The 18355-nt window shown below is 37.6% G+C and overlaps 1 protein-coding gene across 1 annotated transcript in view; it reads right to left on the bottom strand.

Moving 5' to 3' along the window:
• pamr1b (peptidase domain containing associated with muscle regeneration 1b) overlaps positions 1-17666 on the bottom strand; it is a 27154-nt gene extending 9488 nt beyond the window's left edge. The window contains exons 1-6 of the mRNA XM_007545476.2: positions 17316-17666; positions 7435-7611; positions 5718-5843; positions 4897-5011; positions 1380-1597; positions 609-716 (exon numbers count right to left, since the gene is read on the bottom strand). Coding sequence (XP_007545538.1) covers positions 609-716; positions 1380-1597; positions 4897-5011; positions 5718-5843; positions 7435-7611; positions 17316-17472 — 901 coding nt within the window. The 5' untranslated portion in view covers positions 17473-17666. The remainder of the gene's footprint in view (positions 1-608; positions 717-1379; positions 1598-4896; positions 5012-5717; positions 5844-7434; positions 7612-17315) is intronic.
• Between the last annotated feature and the right edge of the window lie 689 nt (positions 17667-18355).

Here is an 18355-nt window from a genome sequence, read left to right as displayed (position 1 = left end):
TTTATTTATTTATTTATTTATTTATTTATTTATTTATTACAGAAAAAAAAAACAAAAAAAAAAAACAAATAGAAAAATGGGTGGGAATACTTTTGTGGTGTACGGTGTCTGTCCACAGCTAAAATAATTACAATATTTATTGTTTTAATGTATCCTCTCTTGAATCAGGAAAACTGATTAATTGGGTGGATTTCAGATTTTTGGGTAAAAATTAATTTCATATTTCTTGAGAATCTCAGATGTTGGAGGCAGCTGCTAGAAACTCGGTCCAGACCACAAGCATTTCCCTCATGACAGTGAATCACTGGCTGACTCAAGGCAGAAAGACCAAGGGGAAAAAAAAAGAAAGAAAGGAAAAAAAAAAAAAAAAGCTTCAAGGAATAAATACGTTCTTGATAAATATGCTGTAACTAGGTGTGTCTCCTTTTAGAATTACTGAAATAGTTATTATATTTTCTTTTTATTTCCCAAGGCTTCAGTACAGTCCATGCCACAATGAAATTAAATATTCAAAGTATGGATTCTCTCAGTCAAAACCTGAACACGTTGTAAATACCAATAAACAACTACACGCATTTTGTTTGCAGTAATAAATCCTGAACACGTACCATTTTCGCACCTCTTCCCTGTATAGCCAGCTAGACAGGCGCAGTGGTAAGTGTAAGAAGTGTCCAGAATACAAGTCCCATCATGCAGGCAAGGGGATGAGCTGCAAGCTGTTGACAGGAAAATATGACACTGAGACACAGCCATAATTAAGGATTAATCACACAGACATAAATGCCCGTCCATATCATATCACATCCTTTATGTTAAAAGCTGAAGTCTTTATTGCTTTCTTTTTTTAAATGCATGTGGGCATTTTACACAAAACAGCCTCTGTTTACTTTTACAACTTTTGACTTGGCTGCTAGTAACTGATGTGGGTGCGTGTGTGTGTGTATGTGTGTGTGTGTATATGCGTGTGTGTGTTTGTTGTAGTTTGTAAGTTCAAAAAAAGAAGACCTTTCTGGAAAGAAGGTTTTTTGTTTTCCCAACTGACTAATAACAGACTCAATGCCGTGACGAAGGCTTTTGCTGTAACATGTAGGTTCCAGTCGTGTATTATAAAAGGCATTTAAAAAGGCCATGGACACAGCGTGTCATGGAAACTTCTTTCTTGTTTGCATCTGTTGTGGACTACAGCTTTAAAGAGCCTCTTTATTCACTGAGTATAACTTCACAAACGCCCTTTTATTTATTGCACATGACACAGTTCTCATTTACAGAACTAAGACTTGGTTTAGGTGAAAATTGTTCTCTTGGGTAAAATAGCTAAGGCAATTTATTCATTTAAGTGGGCGCAACACTGCTTTCATTTCCTCTTGTAGATGACCCACCTGAATTTTCTTGGAAAGTAGCGAAGAATCCATCAAAATTCTTATAACCATCAGAAACAAACAAAATGTGCAAAGTGTTGCCAGAGCTCTGGAGTGCGGCAGGTCGATTGTTCCCGCAGAATCTACCAATGACACGAGAGTTGATGCTGTCTCCATCACGTACCTCCACAAAGTCATAGCGACAGGAAGGGTGAAATTCCAGGCTCAGCATCATAAACCTGTAAGCACAGACATCAGAAGCATAGTTACAGTCAAAAAGTCCATGTAATTTGTCACGGTTTTTCATATCATTTTGGGTTTTAATGATGCACTTAAACATGTTTTCTTTCTTCTTTCTTTTTTTTTCCCCAGAGCGGAATAATCATATGATATAAACATATATTCTCATACTATGACTGTGTCAAACTGGTTTCACTGTGTGGGCATTTACATTGGTGCTCCAGCAGTTTACAGTTTACTGCAGGGAGGAGAATTGATGATTTTTAAGAAACCTTTTTCCCATTCCTTCTCCTCTGGAGCAACCCTACCACCACTACCAAATATGGTGAAAGCGGAGGTCGAACATCAGATTGAAGAAGAAGTTTAAGTGGAACAATTTCTGTCAGCAATTAGGCCCCATTTATTCCCCTGTTACGTGCTTCAGCTCAGCCTCCCAAGCCATCTAACTGCATAATTGGTTCTGCATGCAGAATCTAGCAATCAATGCTGCCACAGAACAGGACCTGGATTGCTGCTTTATTTTATTCTTTTTTGGTTACTAATAACAATGATTTGTTTCCTTTGTTTTGTTTGTTTTTGAATCCAACCTGAAAAGAGCTTAAGAATCTCTGTGTTTGCTTTCATAGGCATAGTCGTATCACAAAAACACTCACGACGTAATACCAATTTCAGCAAATATGGCAAAAGAGGGTTGTTTTTTTTCTGATTAGTAACCTTGATTGTCTTTATCTGTGTTTGAAATACAAATTACTTACCATTATTAGATATAATAATCTCCACCGATTGTGCAGATTGTTTTGCTTGCTTTTTTTTTTTTTTTTGGTAGGAAAACAATAAGGATTGAGATATTGTGATTATCCTAACAAAAACAAGATGGAGGGATCTGAGTAATGGTTAATATAACATGTATTAACTAGCTATAACTTTGCTCCTTTTTTTTATTTGCCATTTCTGGCACCACCTTAATGTATTTCTTAATGGGTAAGCCATATCCACCACCTATCATTCAAATAATCCATGTTGATCACTCTAATTATAATTGCCACCTTTTGAAAGCCGGTTAAATATTTTTTCTTGACGTTGCAGAAACATGTTAATTGCGCATTACTTCCAAAATAAGAAACGCAGCTGTTAATAACTTAAACAAACCTTTAAGTGAAATTAGTAGAATCATTTTCAGAAATGTGTGTGCTCTTAAAAGACAGCTGCTTTGGGATCTTAATGTGATTTTACGTGACTATAATAATGATAAGGAGAAAGTTACTTTATTCACTTTGTATCAGCAAGTGATTTTGAGAAAAATCAAGAAAATCTGAAAAATCTGACAAGTAAGATTGATTAAGCATTTCTAAATTTTACGTAATATCATCCAGGCACTTATGACACTGAAACCTGGACGAAGGAAGGTTGTTCTGCTGCAGCTTCTACTAACTAATATGACTTACAGTTGAGAGATGTTAATTTGAATATTGTTCAATAACTTAATTTTTGACAGAAAAGAATTAAAGTTATTTAATTATCAGCCTGAATGTGGTCTCAATAAATCTCTGTTCAAAGGCTTGCTTGTAAAACTCTTTATGTGAAATGGGAAACAGACACAGAAATAGAAAGTTATCATGGCACAGCGAAGTAATGGCTTCTCCTGAAAAAATGTGGTCTGTTATGGTTTTCAAATTCTGGTATAAACTTGCCATTAGTCCACAAAACACTTTGTGCAGAAATACTTGAGCAAAGTGGAAATTTAAAGAAAGGAGGGCAATTATTAATGGCTATTTCAGATGGTCAGTGAACATACCATTTACTTTGACCACACAAAATGTGTTTTTGTAATTTCAAAGTTATTGTAACAAAGTGGTCATTTTGAGAATTCCCATAACGTTTTCTAAGACACTGCTAGGATTTTCTTTGGAAAGTACGACTTAAATCTGGAAGCAGCAAATTAAAACAAAATGCAGAGCATCTATATGACGACGGGCTGGTCATGTACAGAAACTACTTTCCATGATTTAATAGACTCTATACCAACTTTAAACATACTTTCTATTATTGAGAACGTAATCCATTTTGTTATGTCAACCAATCCTCACAGGTTGTGAATGTGGCCTCTGGCTTGTGTGCAAGTTTGAAATTGCAGCTATTAAACTTACTTTAAATACATGTCTATTAAATTAAACTTCTATCATTAATTTAGATCCCGTGAGACCCAATTAATATAGCGGTACTGCTGCCAGACTTATTAAACCATTGTGTGGAATCAAACCTTATCATTAGAAGTAAATATGAGGACATAATAAAACAAAACATGAACTGCTTTCATTCTAGGTTTTCTAAAAACAATGTCTGAAGCAGAGGTTCCAGAGTTTTACAGAAACATATGAAGTCAATTGCAGATTTATCTAGCTATGGACACTATGTATTAACATTTCATCTGAACTAACTGCCTTTCATAAAATCTTAAAAACAATGGTGGTCGACCTGTTTCCAATTGTGTTTGGATGATTTCCTTCTTGTTTATTTTGTTTTCTAGGTCTTGCCCTTCACTTCTGTTTGTCATATTGTTGAGATTTAAGTTGTTGCCATGTGAGTTAATTCCTTTGTATTTATTTATTTATTTTGTTTATACTCGTGTTCTGCTCTTTGTGCCATTGGATTTTGTTCTCTTGAATCGGTAGTTTTCTCTACCACTTGTTTTTCTTTGAGTCTCAGTTCAGCCCGTTGGTGTTAATTATTCGTCTCTCTCGGTCTACTTGTTTGCCTTCCTTCACAGCTGCACTCAGTTTGTCATCAACCTCCTGCTTCTTGTCAGCCATCACACTCTTTCTTTTTGTCATTCCCTGCTGGATTCTTCTGGTTTCTCATCTGCTGTTTTGCTGCATGCTCTGCTCTTCAGTGCATTCAGCTCTAAGCCTCCTGATTATTTTGTTATTTATCATTAAAAGAACTCTGTTTCTGCAACAGTAAATATCTGTGTTTAGGTCCTCCATGAACTTAATAATGACACAATGACCAGTTTTAAAAACTATAGAGATGCTTTTTCTTTTTTTTTTTTTTTAACACTTATACTGATTAGAATGTCATTGTTTTTGATTGGTGCAAAATAAATTGTAATGTTAGAATGTTCTGGTTTCTATAAAGTAAAGGTCATGCAATAGGGAAGAAAACAACTCATCCTACAAGTAAGTTGTATATTGAGACCACACGTTAACATTGCGTATCCATGCTATGCAGAGAAACTATATAGCACAGCAGTATCACACAGCAGACAAGGACATGTGAAATTAACTGTTTGATGCATTACCTGATTTCAATAGTAAACGGTTTTTCCACCTGTATGGTCCACTCACACCTTGCATTGTTGGGGTAGCTCTCAAGGACCAAATGGCCCTGCCGTTTACGGATAACTCCTCCACACTCTGAAACAAACATAAAATCAATGCTGTTTTTTTTTTTTTTTCTTGGTTTTTTTATGGATGGTTTGGCTCTAGCAGCCTTTATTTTGCAGTAGATTGGCAGGAAAGTGGATTTGATTTATTCAGCAGAGTCATGGTCAACATAGACACATGTATGAGAGAGAGGAGAGGACATGTGGCAAAGGTCAAGTGGCTGGGACTCGAACCCGTGACAACCGCATTTAGGACTGAGGCCTCTGTACATGGGGTGCATGCTCTACCCACTGCTCCAATGCCGGATTTTTAACTGTGGCTTAATTATTTCAAGGAATGAAAAATTGTTGCTTTTTAAGTTTTCAAAATCATTGTAGAAGCAGACGAGAAATAAACAACACATAAAGAGCCAAAAGAGAGATTGACAAACATTCTTAGCCATCTGCTTTTAATCAAATCCATCCTGTGTAAGTTGTACCCCCTGGTAGAATATTTGCATATAAAAAACTCAGTGCTATATATTATGTTGTTTTATAGGGGTGCAGATTATTGACTCTGATTTGTCGTTCATCTGTTTGTGGAAAATTCCCCGGGGTTCTGGCTAAGATCCAAGATGGCATAGTGGTTCCAGCTTAAGATAAATCAATGAGGAAGAAATAAAGAAACATATGGAACCCTCGGTTTAATTTGACTTATAGAAACGGAGAATCCACCAGAGAAGATTAAGAAAGCTTACTCATGCAATCTCCTCCAGACCAGCCGGGGCGACACTCAGCACAGTATTTTCCATTAATAAAGAAGTTATCTTGGGGCCCCCACGTTCCGTTGTTACAGCGCTTACAGTTCTCAAAAATGCTGCATCCTGCAACAGATGTGGAACAGGAAGCAACATTTCAGTTACGAGGGTGTGTGCCATACAGTTTTTAAGGAAGCTCCTGTTAGTTTGACTGTGTGTGTGTGTGTGTGTGTGTGCGTGTGTGTGTGTGTGTGTGTGTTTATACAGGAAAATGGAACTTTTTTATGAGAGGAGCAAGGTAGCTGTTCTCTACCAAACCCTGTAAATGTTTTTTTGCTTCAACACTGTTAAACCCATTAGGCTCAACTGTCACTGAAGCAAAAACACAAACACATGCTGCTGGTTCTTGAAAAAGAAAATTTAGAAATGGTTTCCTTTATGGATCGATTTTCACTTATGGGGCCAGCCTGTTCATAAAATGTGAAAAGCCACGTGCAACTTGAGGAGTGGTATGGATTTTAACAACAACAATAGAGCTGGCCATTTACCAATGAAAATTTATGATTATGGCATTGAAACACTTTTTTGTGTGTAAAACTGCCATGCAGGTATTTAAATTTGGAACAGCTGCTTTTTCCTCATGAAAGAGATAATGAGCAAATTCATGCTCTGAAGAAAATATGACATTATTCCACAGGCAATAGGCATGTAGAAAACAATAACTTTTAAAACTCCCATTCATGTTAAAAGGCCTCAGTTTGCACATATACATGCAGGGATTCCCCCAGAAAACTAGCTAAGCCTGCTGGTTGGGGCGCTACATCATTCCACTAGCGGGCCACCATGATTTTGTTAATTAATGTTAAATGTTGAAAAGAAATTTGAAAATTTAACTGCTGCTTTTTTGCTATTGGAAGACATCATTGACCATACTGAAACAACTAGACTTATGAAAAAAAACACAGAAAATACAATAAAAGAAAAAAAAAACTGCACTTTAGTTAAGTCCTTGTTAAGTGATCAGTGGCAGTTAAATAATCTATGCATGTTGGTCACAAGTTTTACATGTTTTTGTGTGATTTCCTAAATCGTATCCATTTTTTTGACCTGTTTTGCTTTTTCATTTTGCACATAAGTTTGTGGTGCATTTGTATCCCAAAGAAAAAGATGTAAAACTACAAACATACCACTAACAAAATATTAACATGCATGGAAACATCTTACAAAACCTTGTGGTATTCATGATGCTGCATGAGCTCACCAGTACATTATTGCATGGGAATGCAAAAAGGAAAATAAAATAATTAAAAAAAAATCTCCCATAGGGAGCTCCGTACCCCTTCTGTTTTCTTTCTTTTTTTTTTTACCGGGGCCAATCAGCGAACAAAGGTTCTGAACGATGACGTTGACTTTCTGCGCTGTTTCTGATGTGTAGTTTTAGCAATGGCAGCAGTGGAAGTGAACAAGATGTCACTGTTGTCACAGTTTGGGAACATTTAATTGTCATGTGTGCATTAAAGGGAAAGTCCTTCTATACATGTAGTTGTTGGTAAATTGAAACCAAAGCAAATGAAAACTGGTTTGAGGGACTGGAAATGAGGAGAAAAATAAACAAATTCAACAATAATTCAGTCTCTGAGTCAGCTTGTGCAACAGGCCGCAACATCTATGAAGCTAATGTTAAACTAAGGGTTGCGTCCATATGTGTCTGCATTACCTGGATGGATGATACAGGGGTCACACTCGTTGATTGCATTGCGGCAACAGGGCACAGCATAGCCAACCTGAGTTCCCTGGAGGGGACACTTACAGCGGATAACGTCGTACTCACAGCAGCCCCTGCACATAACGCTCCACTCTGGACCTGGGCAGTGGTTGTACAAGTACCTGTAATCTGAACAGCGTGATACATACAGATTAGAGATGCATGTAGGAAAGGAAAAAAAAAAGATTAAGGTGAACCAGACATGGAGAATACATGTCAAATGTCTGTCAAATGTATTCTCCATGTCTGGAGAATACATTTGGCATGTATTCTCCAATTACACAATCATGTGTAATCACTTTTTCACACGATTACTCATGTGAAAAAGTGGTTTGTTGTGGGCTATGGATTAATTTGTGATTTTTGGTGTTTGTCTCTGCTGCTGTGCTTCTCTGCCCCTTAATTTCACTTTGATTTCAAGAGCCTTTATAGGCGAATAAAAGAGCCCTCTGCAGCTTACCCCCTCTGTGTGTTACTTCATCAAAAAGAATGGAAAAGTAAACACAATGGAAAACAGATTCAAGTGATTACTCTGCATGAGAGCAAGTACAAAGATGGTCTGTATCTGTACATTCTTAGCCCAATAAATGTTATGTTTAATTAACTCTGAAATCAGTCAAAGACATTTGAGTCTGACTTTCCATATTATGTAGAAGTGTATTTAAAAGCTAAAACAGACAAGTGAAATCCTCTTGTGGCAAATGAGCAGAGGCTGCGCTTCAAACTTGGCACAGTAACAGGGCAACATATTGTACGTCCCTCCGGTCCCACAAACATAATGACTTCTTTGCTCTTAGCCACGGATTTGCAAAAGAAAAAAATAAAATAAACACAAAAAAACACAACAACGTGCTAGCTCTGTTTTTTTCTTCCTCAATGTGAAGTTTCGGCTCCACAGATCCAAGCAAAGAAGTGGACGTACCAAAGCAACAAATAGTGATAAATCTCTCAAAGGATTGTGATCAGCTGGAGAGAAACACAGATGCCTTGGAATGTTGTGAATCCACCCTATTGCTTCCACAGTAATGATATCATAAATTGTGTCTCAGTTCAGCTCCACAGAACTCTGGCCCACTCAAGTATTTTGTCCATAAACATGCACGGACATATTGCCGACAGTAAATCCTGTGATGATACTGAAGTGATTTTCCTACAGGTTTTCTGAGGACAGCTATTGGGTTTCACAGTACAGTTAGAGTTCTTGATTGTATATCATTTCCTGTTCAAAACCAAGGTCATTGTGCGTTTTCTTTTAGCTGGACATGGCATCAACCTCAGAAAGCACACACACAGAAGGACAATCAGTCATGCCTTCAACTAGCGTACAGCTTCATAACAATCAGACTTTGTAGGAATTTATGTAAATTCCCATGTCATGAGGCTTACTTGAAATGCAAAGCAGATCATCTTAATTTTCTTTGTCCCCTCAGGACTACAAAAGAAAGCTCACACTTTCTGTTCTGTCATTTTTGTGGATTTTTGCTGGCCAAACTTTAGAGCCACAAACATCCGCAGCATGTTACTAGACGGCATGTTTAAAAGGGATGTGTGCTGACTACTGAGAAAAGACACGGAGCAAAAGGAGGATTAAACAAGCCCAGCATCACGCCCAGCTCTTCACATGCTGATGCTTTGTTAGGACCCCTTGGCGCCACATTGGAATTTGAAGGGTACACTTACGCCTTGTTTCCCCACAGCTTTGTTTATGTTCAGAACTTGGACTAGACCCCCCACCATACTGACCAAAGCCAAAAAAAAACAACAAAAAAAAACTCTGGATGTACTCCTTATTTAGTTCAAAACTATTTCGTAAAGTGGGGTTGTGTAACATTATCATTAAGAGTTTGCTTACCTGAAGCAGAAAGATGGCATATCTAAAGTTATTTAAAACAACTTACTGAAGGGTTTGTATGTGCAGGATGCATAAAATAATACAATTTAAGGATCTACTTTCTTTTTACGTTAATTATAAATATTTCTATTGACAGAAATCAAATAACCTAACCTGTTTTTGGTTGCTTTTTGTTCTTAACGTGTGCAGTCCTTATCAGCTCACCATATATAGAAGATGGTTGCCTATGTTCCAAGGCAGAGTTGCTCTACAAAGAGGATATCTGAACATTTTAATAGCTTAATTTACCTTATTAACTAAAGACTTCCATTACCAAAGTAGGAAGGCCACATTCATGTAAAAATAACCTTTATGACCTTCACTCGCTTTGATTATGTGTGTGTTATTCTTGAGTGTGTAAAGTTTTTTGACGTAAGGGGTTTTGAATATGTTTCTTAGTGATTTTATCTAATCAGATGATTGGTTATTTGCTCATTTGCTTAAACAATTTTGAAGGTAATTATTAGAAGATTTAACGTGTACTGGTTTACTACAGAAGTGAGGCCTTTTTATCCAGCTATAGTCAAGTTTCTGAGCTTTTCTTGGTCTTCCTTCTTTTTATTTTCATTTTTTTATTATCCCAGCACACTGACAAACTGCTGATGAGGTAATCAGTTTTATTCCATGGTTATAAGCACTTTCTGTTTCCTTTGTTTGAAATTCTTAAATTTTCTGCAAACATGTAGCAAGACATCATTATACATCAAGTGCTGGGGCTATTACTGATTATAGCTTCAAAGAATTGCACTTCAAAACATTTTTGCTGCCCTTTTAAGCACAGAATGAACAAGAAAGCTTGTTACATGCCTGCCATTCTGCTTGCTTTCCTCAATTACTATCCAAATTAGGATTTTGGCTTTTATTCTGTTAGTTAGTTAAGTTCACCATACAGTTTCTTTACAATCCTCTTAAATTATGTTTTGTACATGAAGTGGAAATAGGAAAAAAAAAAATATGGAACATGTTTTGCAGACAAAATAACTCCATTCCAAAATTCCAAAAATGGCCTGGTGTTTTATTCCCACAACAGCAAAAAAATATGTGGGAATAAAGCAAAAGTGAAATTCTCAACATGCATGTTGCAATGTTGTAAAGATTATTCAGGCTTTCTCAGGCCAAACTATTGTCTTCTTCTGTTCTTTACAAGGTAACTGTGGTGACTTGAGTCCACCCCCTTGTTATAAACATTAAACGAAAACAGAGACAAAACTCAAAGAACGAAATAAAACTCGGAGAAGTCTTATTTTCTCCGAGAGTAAAGTAGAAATTTTTTTTATTTTTCTACTTTTCTACAAACCGCGTTGGTGGATAATTCATCACGGACAGTTTGGCTTCAAACCAGGATGAGTTTTGGTGATACAATATTTATAATCCCCCACCTACCTCTAAGGAATTTGGACTCTAATTGTAGTCTTCTCTCACTTACCACCAACACTGTGTCACTTAAAAAAAGAGACTTTGTACAGAATTACTGAACTTAAAAACAAAACAATTAGCATTAATTTGATTGTATCAATTAAGCTGAAAACTGTTTTTGTTTTGGTTTCAACATTTTCCTAGCAAATTAGGAATTAGGCAATTAGGCAATTAAGCAGTCAGCGGCAGACCAAAACTCTCAGTAAATGTGCTTTTCTTTAGCTTGTCCTCAATGTTACCCTGTGAAGATGTTTTTGTTTTTCAGCAAGACATGAACAGTGTTTGAAAAGAAGCAATGCCTACTGCATTGTGATTTAGGAAGTGCTGACATCACCACCTCCCCCCATTATGTAGGTCATGTGCCTCTGGACTGCAGAACACGGTCTGGAGGGGCCATGAAATCTAATTTAATGGACATAAACATGGAAGAGTCAAAGGACTTCACGAGAAGGTCTGGTATTGGGATTACACTGACCACCGATGCATGTTTTTGTTGGTGCCTGTAAAAGAAGGCCCCAAGTTTGCAGCGGGATGCAGCAAAACAATTAATATTCATTCCTAAAGAAATCCCTTTTCAGTTTTCATTATTCCTTTTGCTTTCCTCAAAGTATTACATTAACTCAAGAAATAGTTTCTTCAGAGTTTATAAATTCTGGACTGTATTCTTTTTTTTTTTTTTTTTTTTTTTTTTTCAGTTTTGCAGTTTTGCTGTTAAGGCTGCAATGTTTTGCTCCAAAGCACGATTATGAAAGTTCTCCCCAGAGTTGGACACATGCTGGAATGCATCTTTATTTTCTTGAACTCCCTTTGCTCTTTCTTTGATGCGCTTTTGCAGGGAGTAAAACATTCTTTCTTACTGTTATTTTTTTTTTCCCTCTAGTCAAAAAGATTGCCCCCTGTAAAAATATTGCGGTTGTTCACTCAATTGAACACCTGCAGGTTGTTGCTGACTGAACTGGTAAAATGTCATGTGTGTTTTTATGGAAGTTTTGAAAGGTTAAAACAGGTGTGAAATCATCTGTGCACAGCTGCTCACCTGCAAACAACTACTACACTTCTACTGATACTTCACTGATGTATTTTTTTAGGTTCACTTCTCAAAAGCATTTAAAATGATTTCAGTCACTGTAAAAAAAATGTATGAACAGATTATTTTTGACTTGCACAGCACCCCATAATTTAACTCAAAAACTGTGATTTCACAATTTGCCCCCAGCTAACATAAATTTAAAGAGAAACTAAAGGTGTTGGCAGTCAGCAGAAAGAGATACCCTAACTATAAAGAAATCACTTTTTATAAAAAAAAAAAAATAAAAAAAATTTCTATGTCTTATGTGTTGTAATGCTATTGTAGGTGAGTGAAACAAGATGTAACCACTGAGGAATGAAACGCTATTAAAGATCAGGACAGTTTTCTTTTTTCCACAGTATGTTTTCTTCTAAGTGTGCACATTTTTGTGGGGGATGTTCATCTCCTCTTATGTAAGATGTATCTGCTTGTTCCATTGCAGACACAGAGCTTCTAAATGGACTGTTAAGCATGCATGGCACGAGTCCATCTAAAACGAAAAGTTTTTTACATCTAGTTAAAAGCATAAAAAACTGGGATTTTGGCAAAGCTGGCCAAAGTGTATAATGTACACAATGCTCCGGTAAGGACCTCCAGACCAGCAGGGGGCCATGAAGACTGTTTGGCTGTTTGGCTGTTTGGCGCAAAGACGTAAGCCGCATGCACCAGATAAATTAAGATTCTAAGATCTCTAAATATTAAATTTATTTTTATTTTTTTTTTTGTTTTAAAAGCTAGACTGTACTAGATGTAACATGAGAATTTCATAGTTTGATTGTTATGGGAGTAAATATTTATCATGCAAATAATTTTCAATAAATAACAGTTTTCAGGTTACTAGTGAGCAACAAATTAAACTTGGCCAAGCCTGTCTTGACATAGCCTTGCTCTGCACATGTGAACTTGAGCTCCTTTAACCTTGCATACAAGCCCATCCCTTTTTCCATGCTATTTTTAGCTAAACTGAACAGCCGCATTACACTCAGAAAAATACAGTTTCCACCACATCCTCTTGGAGGTGATAATACCTAAGGTTTCTCGGCGTCAACACACAATGTGAAAGGAAGAAAGAACTGTAAAAAAGTGACCTTAATGTCATTTGTGTATACTTGCAAGATGACCTAGCTTCTCCCCACAGTGTAGTCCATTAAGAAAAGATAATTGTGAACTTTCTCCTGTGACCTCAGAGTGCAGGGACTTGTCCTGTAACTGGTGTGTTGCTGGTTCAAATCCCTGCTAAAGTCAGTCTCAGTGGCCTTGGGGAAGACACTTCACCCAACTTGGTAGGCGAACAACTTGGTGGCACTGATTAGACGTTGGTCTGCCCAGTGCAGCTGTGGCTACAGTGAAGCTTACCATGAGTGTGTGTATAGAAGGGTAAAATGCTATGGAGGCGAAACAAATGCAGGCCAATTGCCATTGTCTCTTTTGCTTCTTCTTCTTATACTTATCATCCAACTCATTGTTTTCTTTATCTGCTGTGTCTTTGGTACCATCTTCTGTATAAGAATATTATTGCCCCTGCTAAAGTAGGTTGCTAGCATGGGCAAGAATATGGATCGCACAAAGAAGTTTGCAAAGAGTTCTAGTGAACCATAATGGACAGGAAATGAAGACTGAAATCAAATTCTGCTTTGTCCCATGCGATCTTGAAACGTCTATAGAGTTTAGGCAGCTGTCTTTTTTACCGCCATCAGCGCTGATCCATATTGCACAGGTAAAAATTCCCATGACTCTTGTGAACATCTGCCATCTGCTCGGACTCGTTGCGGTATTGGTCCTTTGACCTTCTGAAGCACTGCCAAAAAACACTTTAAAGTCAGTGGTCGTTTTGTATTTTAGGATGCGCTTAAATATAAACCCATGATTATACAAAACATTTCAAATGTGTTACAGATGATGAACTTGACCTCATGACTGAGTTATGGGTCCCACAGCTGCAGTAAATGAGTGAAGCAAATCTATTTTCTACGCAGCACCTCTTTGGAAAGTGAGATGAGTTTAGAACCCAAAAGTAGGGCCTGTTTTCCTCACATATAATTTCCCAGGAGAATCTTCTCTTTCTCCAGGTTGCATCCAGGTGTTGTGTTCAGAGCCAAACTGGACTCCAAATTGGCATCCAAAAACTTTGAAATGTGAATGGTTTGGGATTTAGCAAAGAAGACAAGTTTTGAAGTGAAAACTAATGTTGCCCTCCAAAGTATGGAGCACATAAATAACTGCTGTCAGTTGTGGGCAAAACCTAGCTCAGTACCACACCATTAACAGCTTAAAACACACTTTGAGAACCCGCTCTAGAAATCTGATGTCATTTTATTGACGAATTGTGGCACATCTGCAAACTAATAAACTGCTGTTCATTTTGCTGTCTGTATTTTGATCATGTAGTGGAAACAGCAAACATCTATGAGCAATCACTTGAAAAGACTTATCTTCACAGTTCTGAAGTGGTAAAATCTTGCTGTATGATCTTCTTCATCAAGGACAAGAAAGTCCTTGAAGAAAACCTGCTAGAAGCAGCAATAGAGGCTGAGATCACGGTTCACCAGAAGGACAATTACTCTTAACATTTAGTCAGAGCTGTAATGGCGTAGACCAGAACGAAATGCACAAACAAACTTTACACAGGACAATCTACAATGCAGAGAATTTAATGCAGAGACCCCATTCCTCCTTAGTCAGAAATGTTATGCAACTGATTTGATTAAGATCTTAACCGCAGAGTGGGCATGAGCAATTATTTTAAATTACATAACTAGTGGGCATTGTTTCTACCTGTGGTAGTTTTCATCTTTATATATTTTGAATTTACAAACTTGTTTCCACAGTTTGACACTGTTAGTATCACAGCACAATGAATGCATTTTAGATTACTCTGTTAAATTTAGACTGGTGCATGATAGTGCTTTTGAATTTATTCACAGCCTTTGAGCTCAACCATACATGTTGGCTTTCACACAAGATTTATTGTTTCAAAGTACAAACAAACAAAAAAAATCTAACTTCTTGAAGTTTCAAACAACTTACTTACATCAATTCATCTGATGTTAGTTATAACTGAACTTCTTGCCCAGCAAAACAAGAAGTTCAGTTATATATAAATATTTTTTTTTTTTTTTTTGCCATACTTAAGTGGCAATTTGCTTTGGAGGAATTTTCCTGCTATAAATGACAACTGGCAGTATTTATATGCAACTAAGTAAATACTTTCCCCCCTGACAAAATAAATCTTATTTCACACTGATGTATTTTGGAAAAATAACTTTTTTGCAACAGCTGTGAGAGGAAGCACAGTGTAGGTTTGCGTTGTAGAGGAGCATACAATTTCTTTTTCTTACTGCCCACAACAGCTGTCTGGTATGTTGAGGTCAGAGTGATTTAGTTATCATCGAAAAGGGGAAAATCCCAGGGCAGCACTGTGGTCACTGTGTGTCTGAAGCTACCCGAGAGCAAGGATTTGATTGGCCGGTCCACATATGTTGATTTGAGTAGGTTCCTCAGACTGGAAACCGCCAACAGAATTAAATGTCAGTCCACCTTATTCGACTCTGTGGGTAAACAGTGTGATGGAATGCTTATATAAGGTAAAGTGTCTGGTTTTAAGCGTTAGGTTATAAAGCTGATATGAAACTCAACTTTGTTAAAATAAGTTGCTCTGTTGTTTTAGATCGTGCGGCTACACTTCGTAATTTACTCTGTCTCTGTTTAAATATGCAATTGAAAACAAATTTTCAGTTAAATAGAAGAGATATCTTTTTCATCAAGATTAACAGATTAAATATTTTCTATTTTAGGTCAGTAGGGATTATTAACACCAGGAAAACAAAGGATTTTTTTTTTTTTTTACTGTCTAAAAATTCAGAAATTTAAAAATGTAAACAATTTGGGAATGCCCAGAAAACAAAGTAATGGCTCCAAAAACCCCAGATAAGGTAATGTACAATAACTGAGTTTGATGGAGACACATATTTGGATGTACTTTAATCCAACACCTGACACATTGTTTTTTTTTTGTTTTTTTTTTTGTGACAGCATGGTAGAAAATTTCTCAATAGAATTAAATGCTGGTATTAACACCATGTGAATGTCCTGATATCATACGCTGCAGGACGGAAACAGCAAGTGCTGAAAGACCAGACAGGGAGGAAAAGACCATTGCTTTTGCAGTAGCATAAAAAAGCAGTTCGTAAATACATTCTAAAACAAAGACCTTAAAGTTTGGATACATGTTTTGTCGCCATATGAACGTAAAATTTAAGGCATGGACAAAGGTAAAAAGGTTTTTCGTGAGTGTACACAGATGTTTATAAGTAAACAAACATATTTCTTTTTGTGCAGTGACTGTAAATATCTCGTTTAAGATATGTTTTTTTACATATGCGAGCATGAATATTTGCTTCTCTGGTGTGCGCTGCCCAGAAACACAAAAAAAGGATTTTTATGTGGGCTTTAACTAAACACACCACTGCTTGTCAGAACAACAAGGGAGAGAGCACAGGGGATACCAAACAGGAAGTCTTAAGCACATCAAAAAGCCAAAGAGGGACACCAAAACATGACCAAACTGCCATAAATGCAAGCAGAAACAAATGCGTAAACATCCCCCAAAGAAAGAAACATGAACCTTCTTCGTGTTGTGCAATAAAAGTCCTATCATCAGCTGATTATGAAACAAGACATGCAGTAAGTGACTCAGCTGACAACAACATACGTATCTGCCAAAGGGAACTGTTTCTTTCCAGCCGTATGCCAAACTCACCAGTATTACTTGTTAATTGTACATATGGGTTTTTAATGAACCTGAAGCATCTTAAAGAGGAATCAGACCAAATGGCAGAGGTCCAGCCGGGAGCCTTAGGCACAGTTTATGGTATACAGATTAGAAAAGAGTTACTCACTCAAATGTGAGTCATGTCTTCCAGTGGTTCAAGTGGTCATGGTAAGCAGGGAGAGACAGTCCTGCTCACAGCACGCTTGAGAATTTAAAGAGGGGAATCTGAGACAATGGGGAACATGTGCCAAGATTCAACAGGCTTATTTGGACTCCGAGTGCCTAAATTCACCTCGAGGAATGTATGACGGCATCCGACTTTTGCTTTGTTGGCGATTCTTTCAAAACAAAAACATTTCCACTCATTCTCTCAAAAGCAGCTGAAAAGGTGAACATCACAGAGTCATTATCTCCGACTAGACTTCACAGGCATTAATGTCGTTTCACGATAAGGGATGTAAGGCAAGGACTTGCACTGACTTGTATTTTTATTCACTAAAACAGCAATAAAATAGCCTTCACATCCCCCTGATCCTTCTGTTGCAGAGTGCTTGGACTGACAAGAGGAGAGGGAAAGGCAAGAGCGCAGATGCTTGGGGTATTGAGAAAAAAGACAAATAAACTCTTGAGGTAGGAAGAGGGAGAAAAACAAGTGCAGTGAAGGTAAATCATAGCGCAGCTCTTACCGTAAGGCCATGCTGTCCCCAAGGGCAAAGAGATGAAAATAAGGGAGACAGAGAGGAGCCAGCCCTCTCTTCTGGACATAAAGGTGTTGGTCAGTCGGATTGTCCGAATGCTCCCGTGGGTTTGCCCCAGCTGTTGTTCCTGTCCCGCAGACAGCATGCTGCAGTCTGTGCCTCTGTTTACTTTCTGAACTCAGCTGACATTACTCTCTCTTTGCCTTTCATTCCTTCCCTCCCCCTCCCTTTTATTTCCCTCTTTCTTGCCCAGTGTCTTTCTCCCTCAACTTCTCCCTCTCTTACAGCTCCTGGGGTTCAAGTTACAGCCCAGCCTTGCAAAGGAGTTCCACTGGCAGTGGTCTCCCAAAAAAAAAAAAAAAGAAAAAGGAAAAACTCCCCTTGCCTCACTTAAACACCAACATCACGGCTGATGAATGAAAGCAAGCACCAGTATTTTATGCTTATAACTTATAATGATCTCACACACACACACACACACACACGCACGCTCAGAGTGAGCTGAAATGTATTGCAGCCGGTTTGCGTTCCACGCTCTCTCTGAAAATGCGGTGACAGAATTTATGTCTCTGTCACTGGATGTGTGTTCGTGAATAAAAAAAAAGAAATCCTGAGGTTAGTGTTATTCAAGTTCACACAAGCAGAAAAAATGCCACAGCTGTGTTTAGTCTCAGAGAGCAGTAAGCGTTTTACAATAGGATGAAGACAAGTCATTAATTTGAGATTAAGTCAATAGCACGCCCACTGTGTTTAAGAGCCACTCCTCCAATTTCTCGTGATTAAACACTTGAGCTAAAGCAGACTGATACAGAATGGAAACTCTATAAAACCCCGGTTTCTGATTGAAACTACAGTGTTATATCTCTGGCTGTAAGCTTGGAGCTGCTGTCCTGCTGGAAGGTGAACCTGTGCTCCGGTCTCCAGCAGGTTTTCTTCCAGGACTGCTCTGCATCCTGCTCCATCAATCTTCCTGTCTACTCTGACCAATGTTCCTGCTGAAGAAAAAGTCGGGATGGTGTGTTCAGGGT

This window comes from Poecilia formosa, unplaced genomic scaffold, assembly GCF_000485575.1.
Source record: "Poecilia formosa unplaced genomic scaffold, Poecilia_formosa-5.1.2 Scaffold13, whole genome shotgun sequence".
Classification (NCBI taxonomy): domain Eukaryota; kingdom Metazoa; phylum Chordata; class Actinopteri; order Cyprinodontiformes; family Poeciliidae; genus Poecilia; species Poecilia formosa.
Note: the sequence above shows the minus strand (reverse complement) of the source record. Positions and strands in the feature narration are given on the sequence as shown.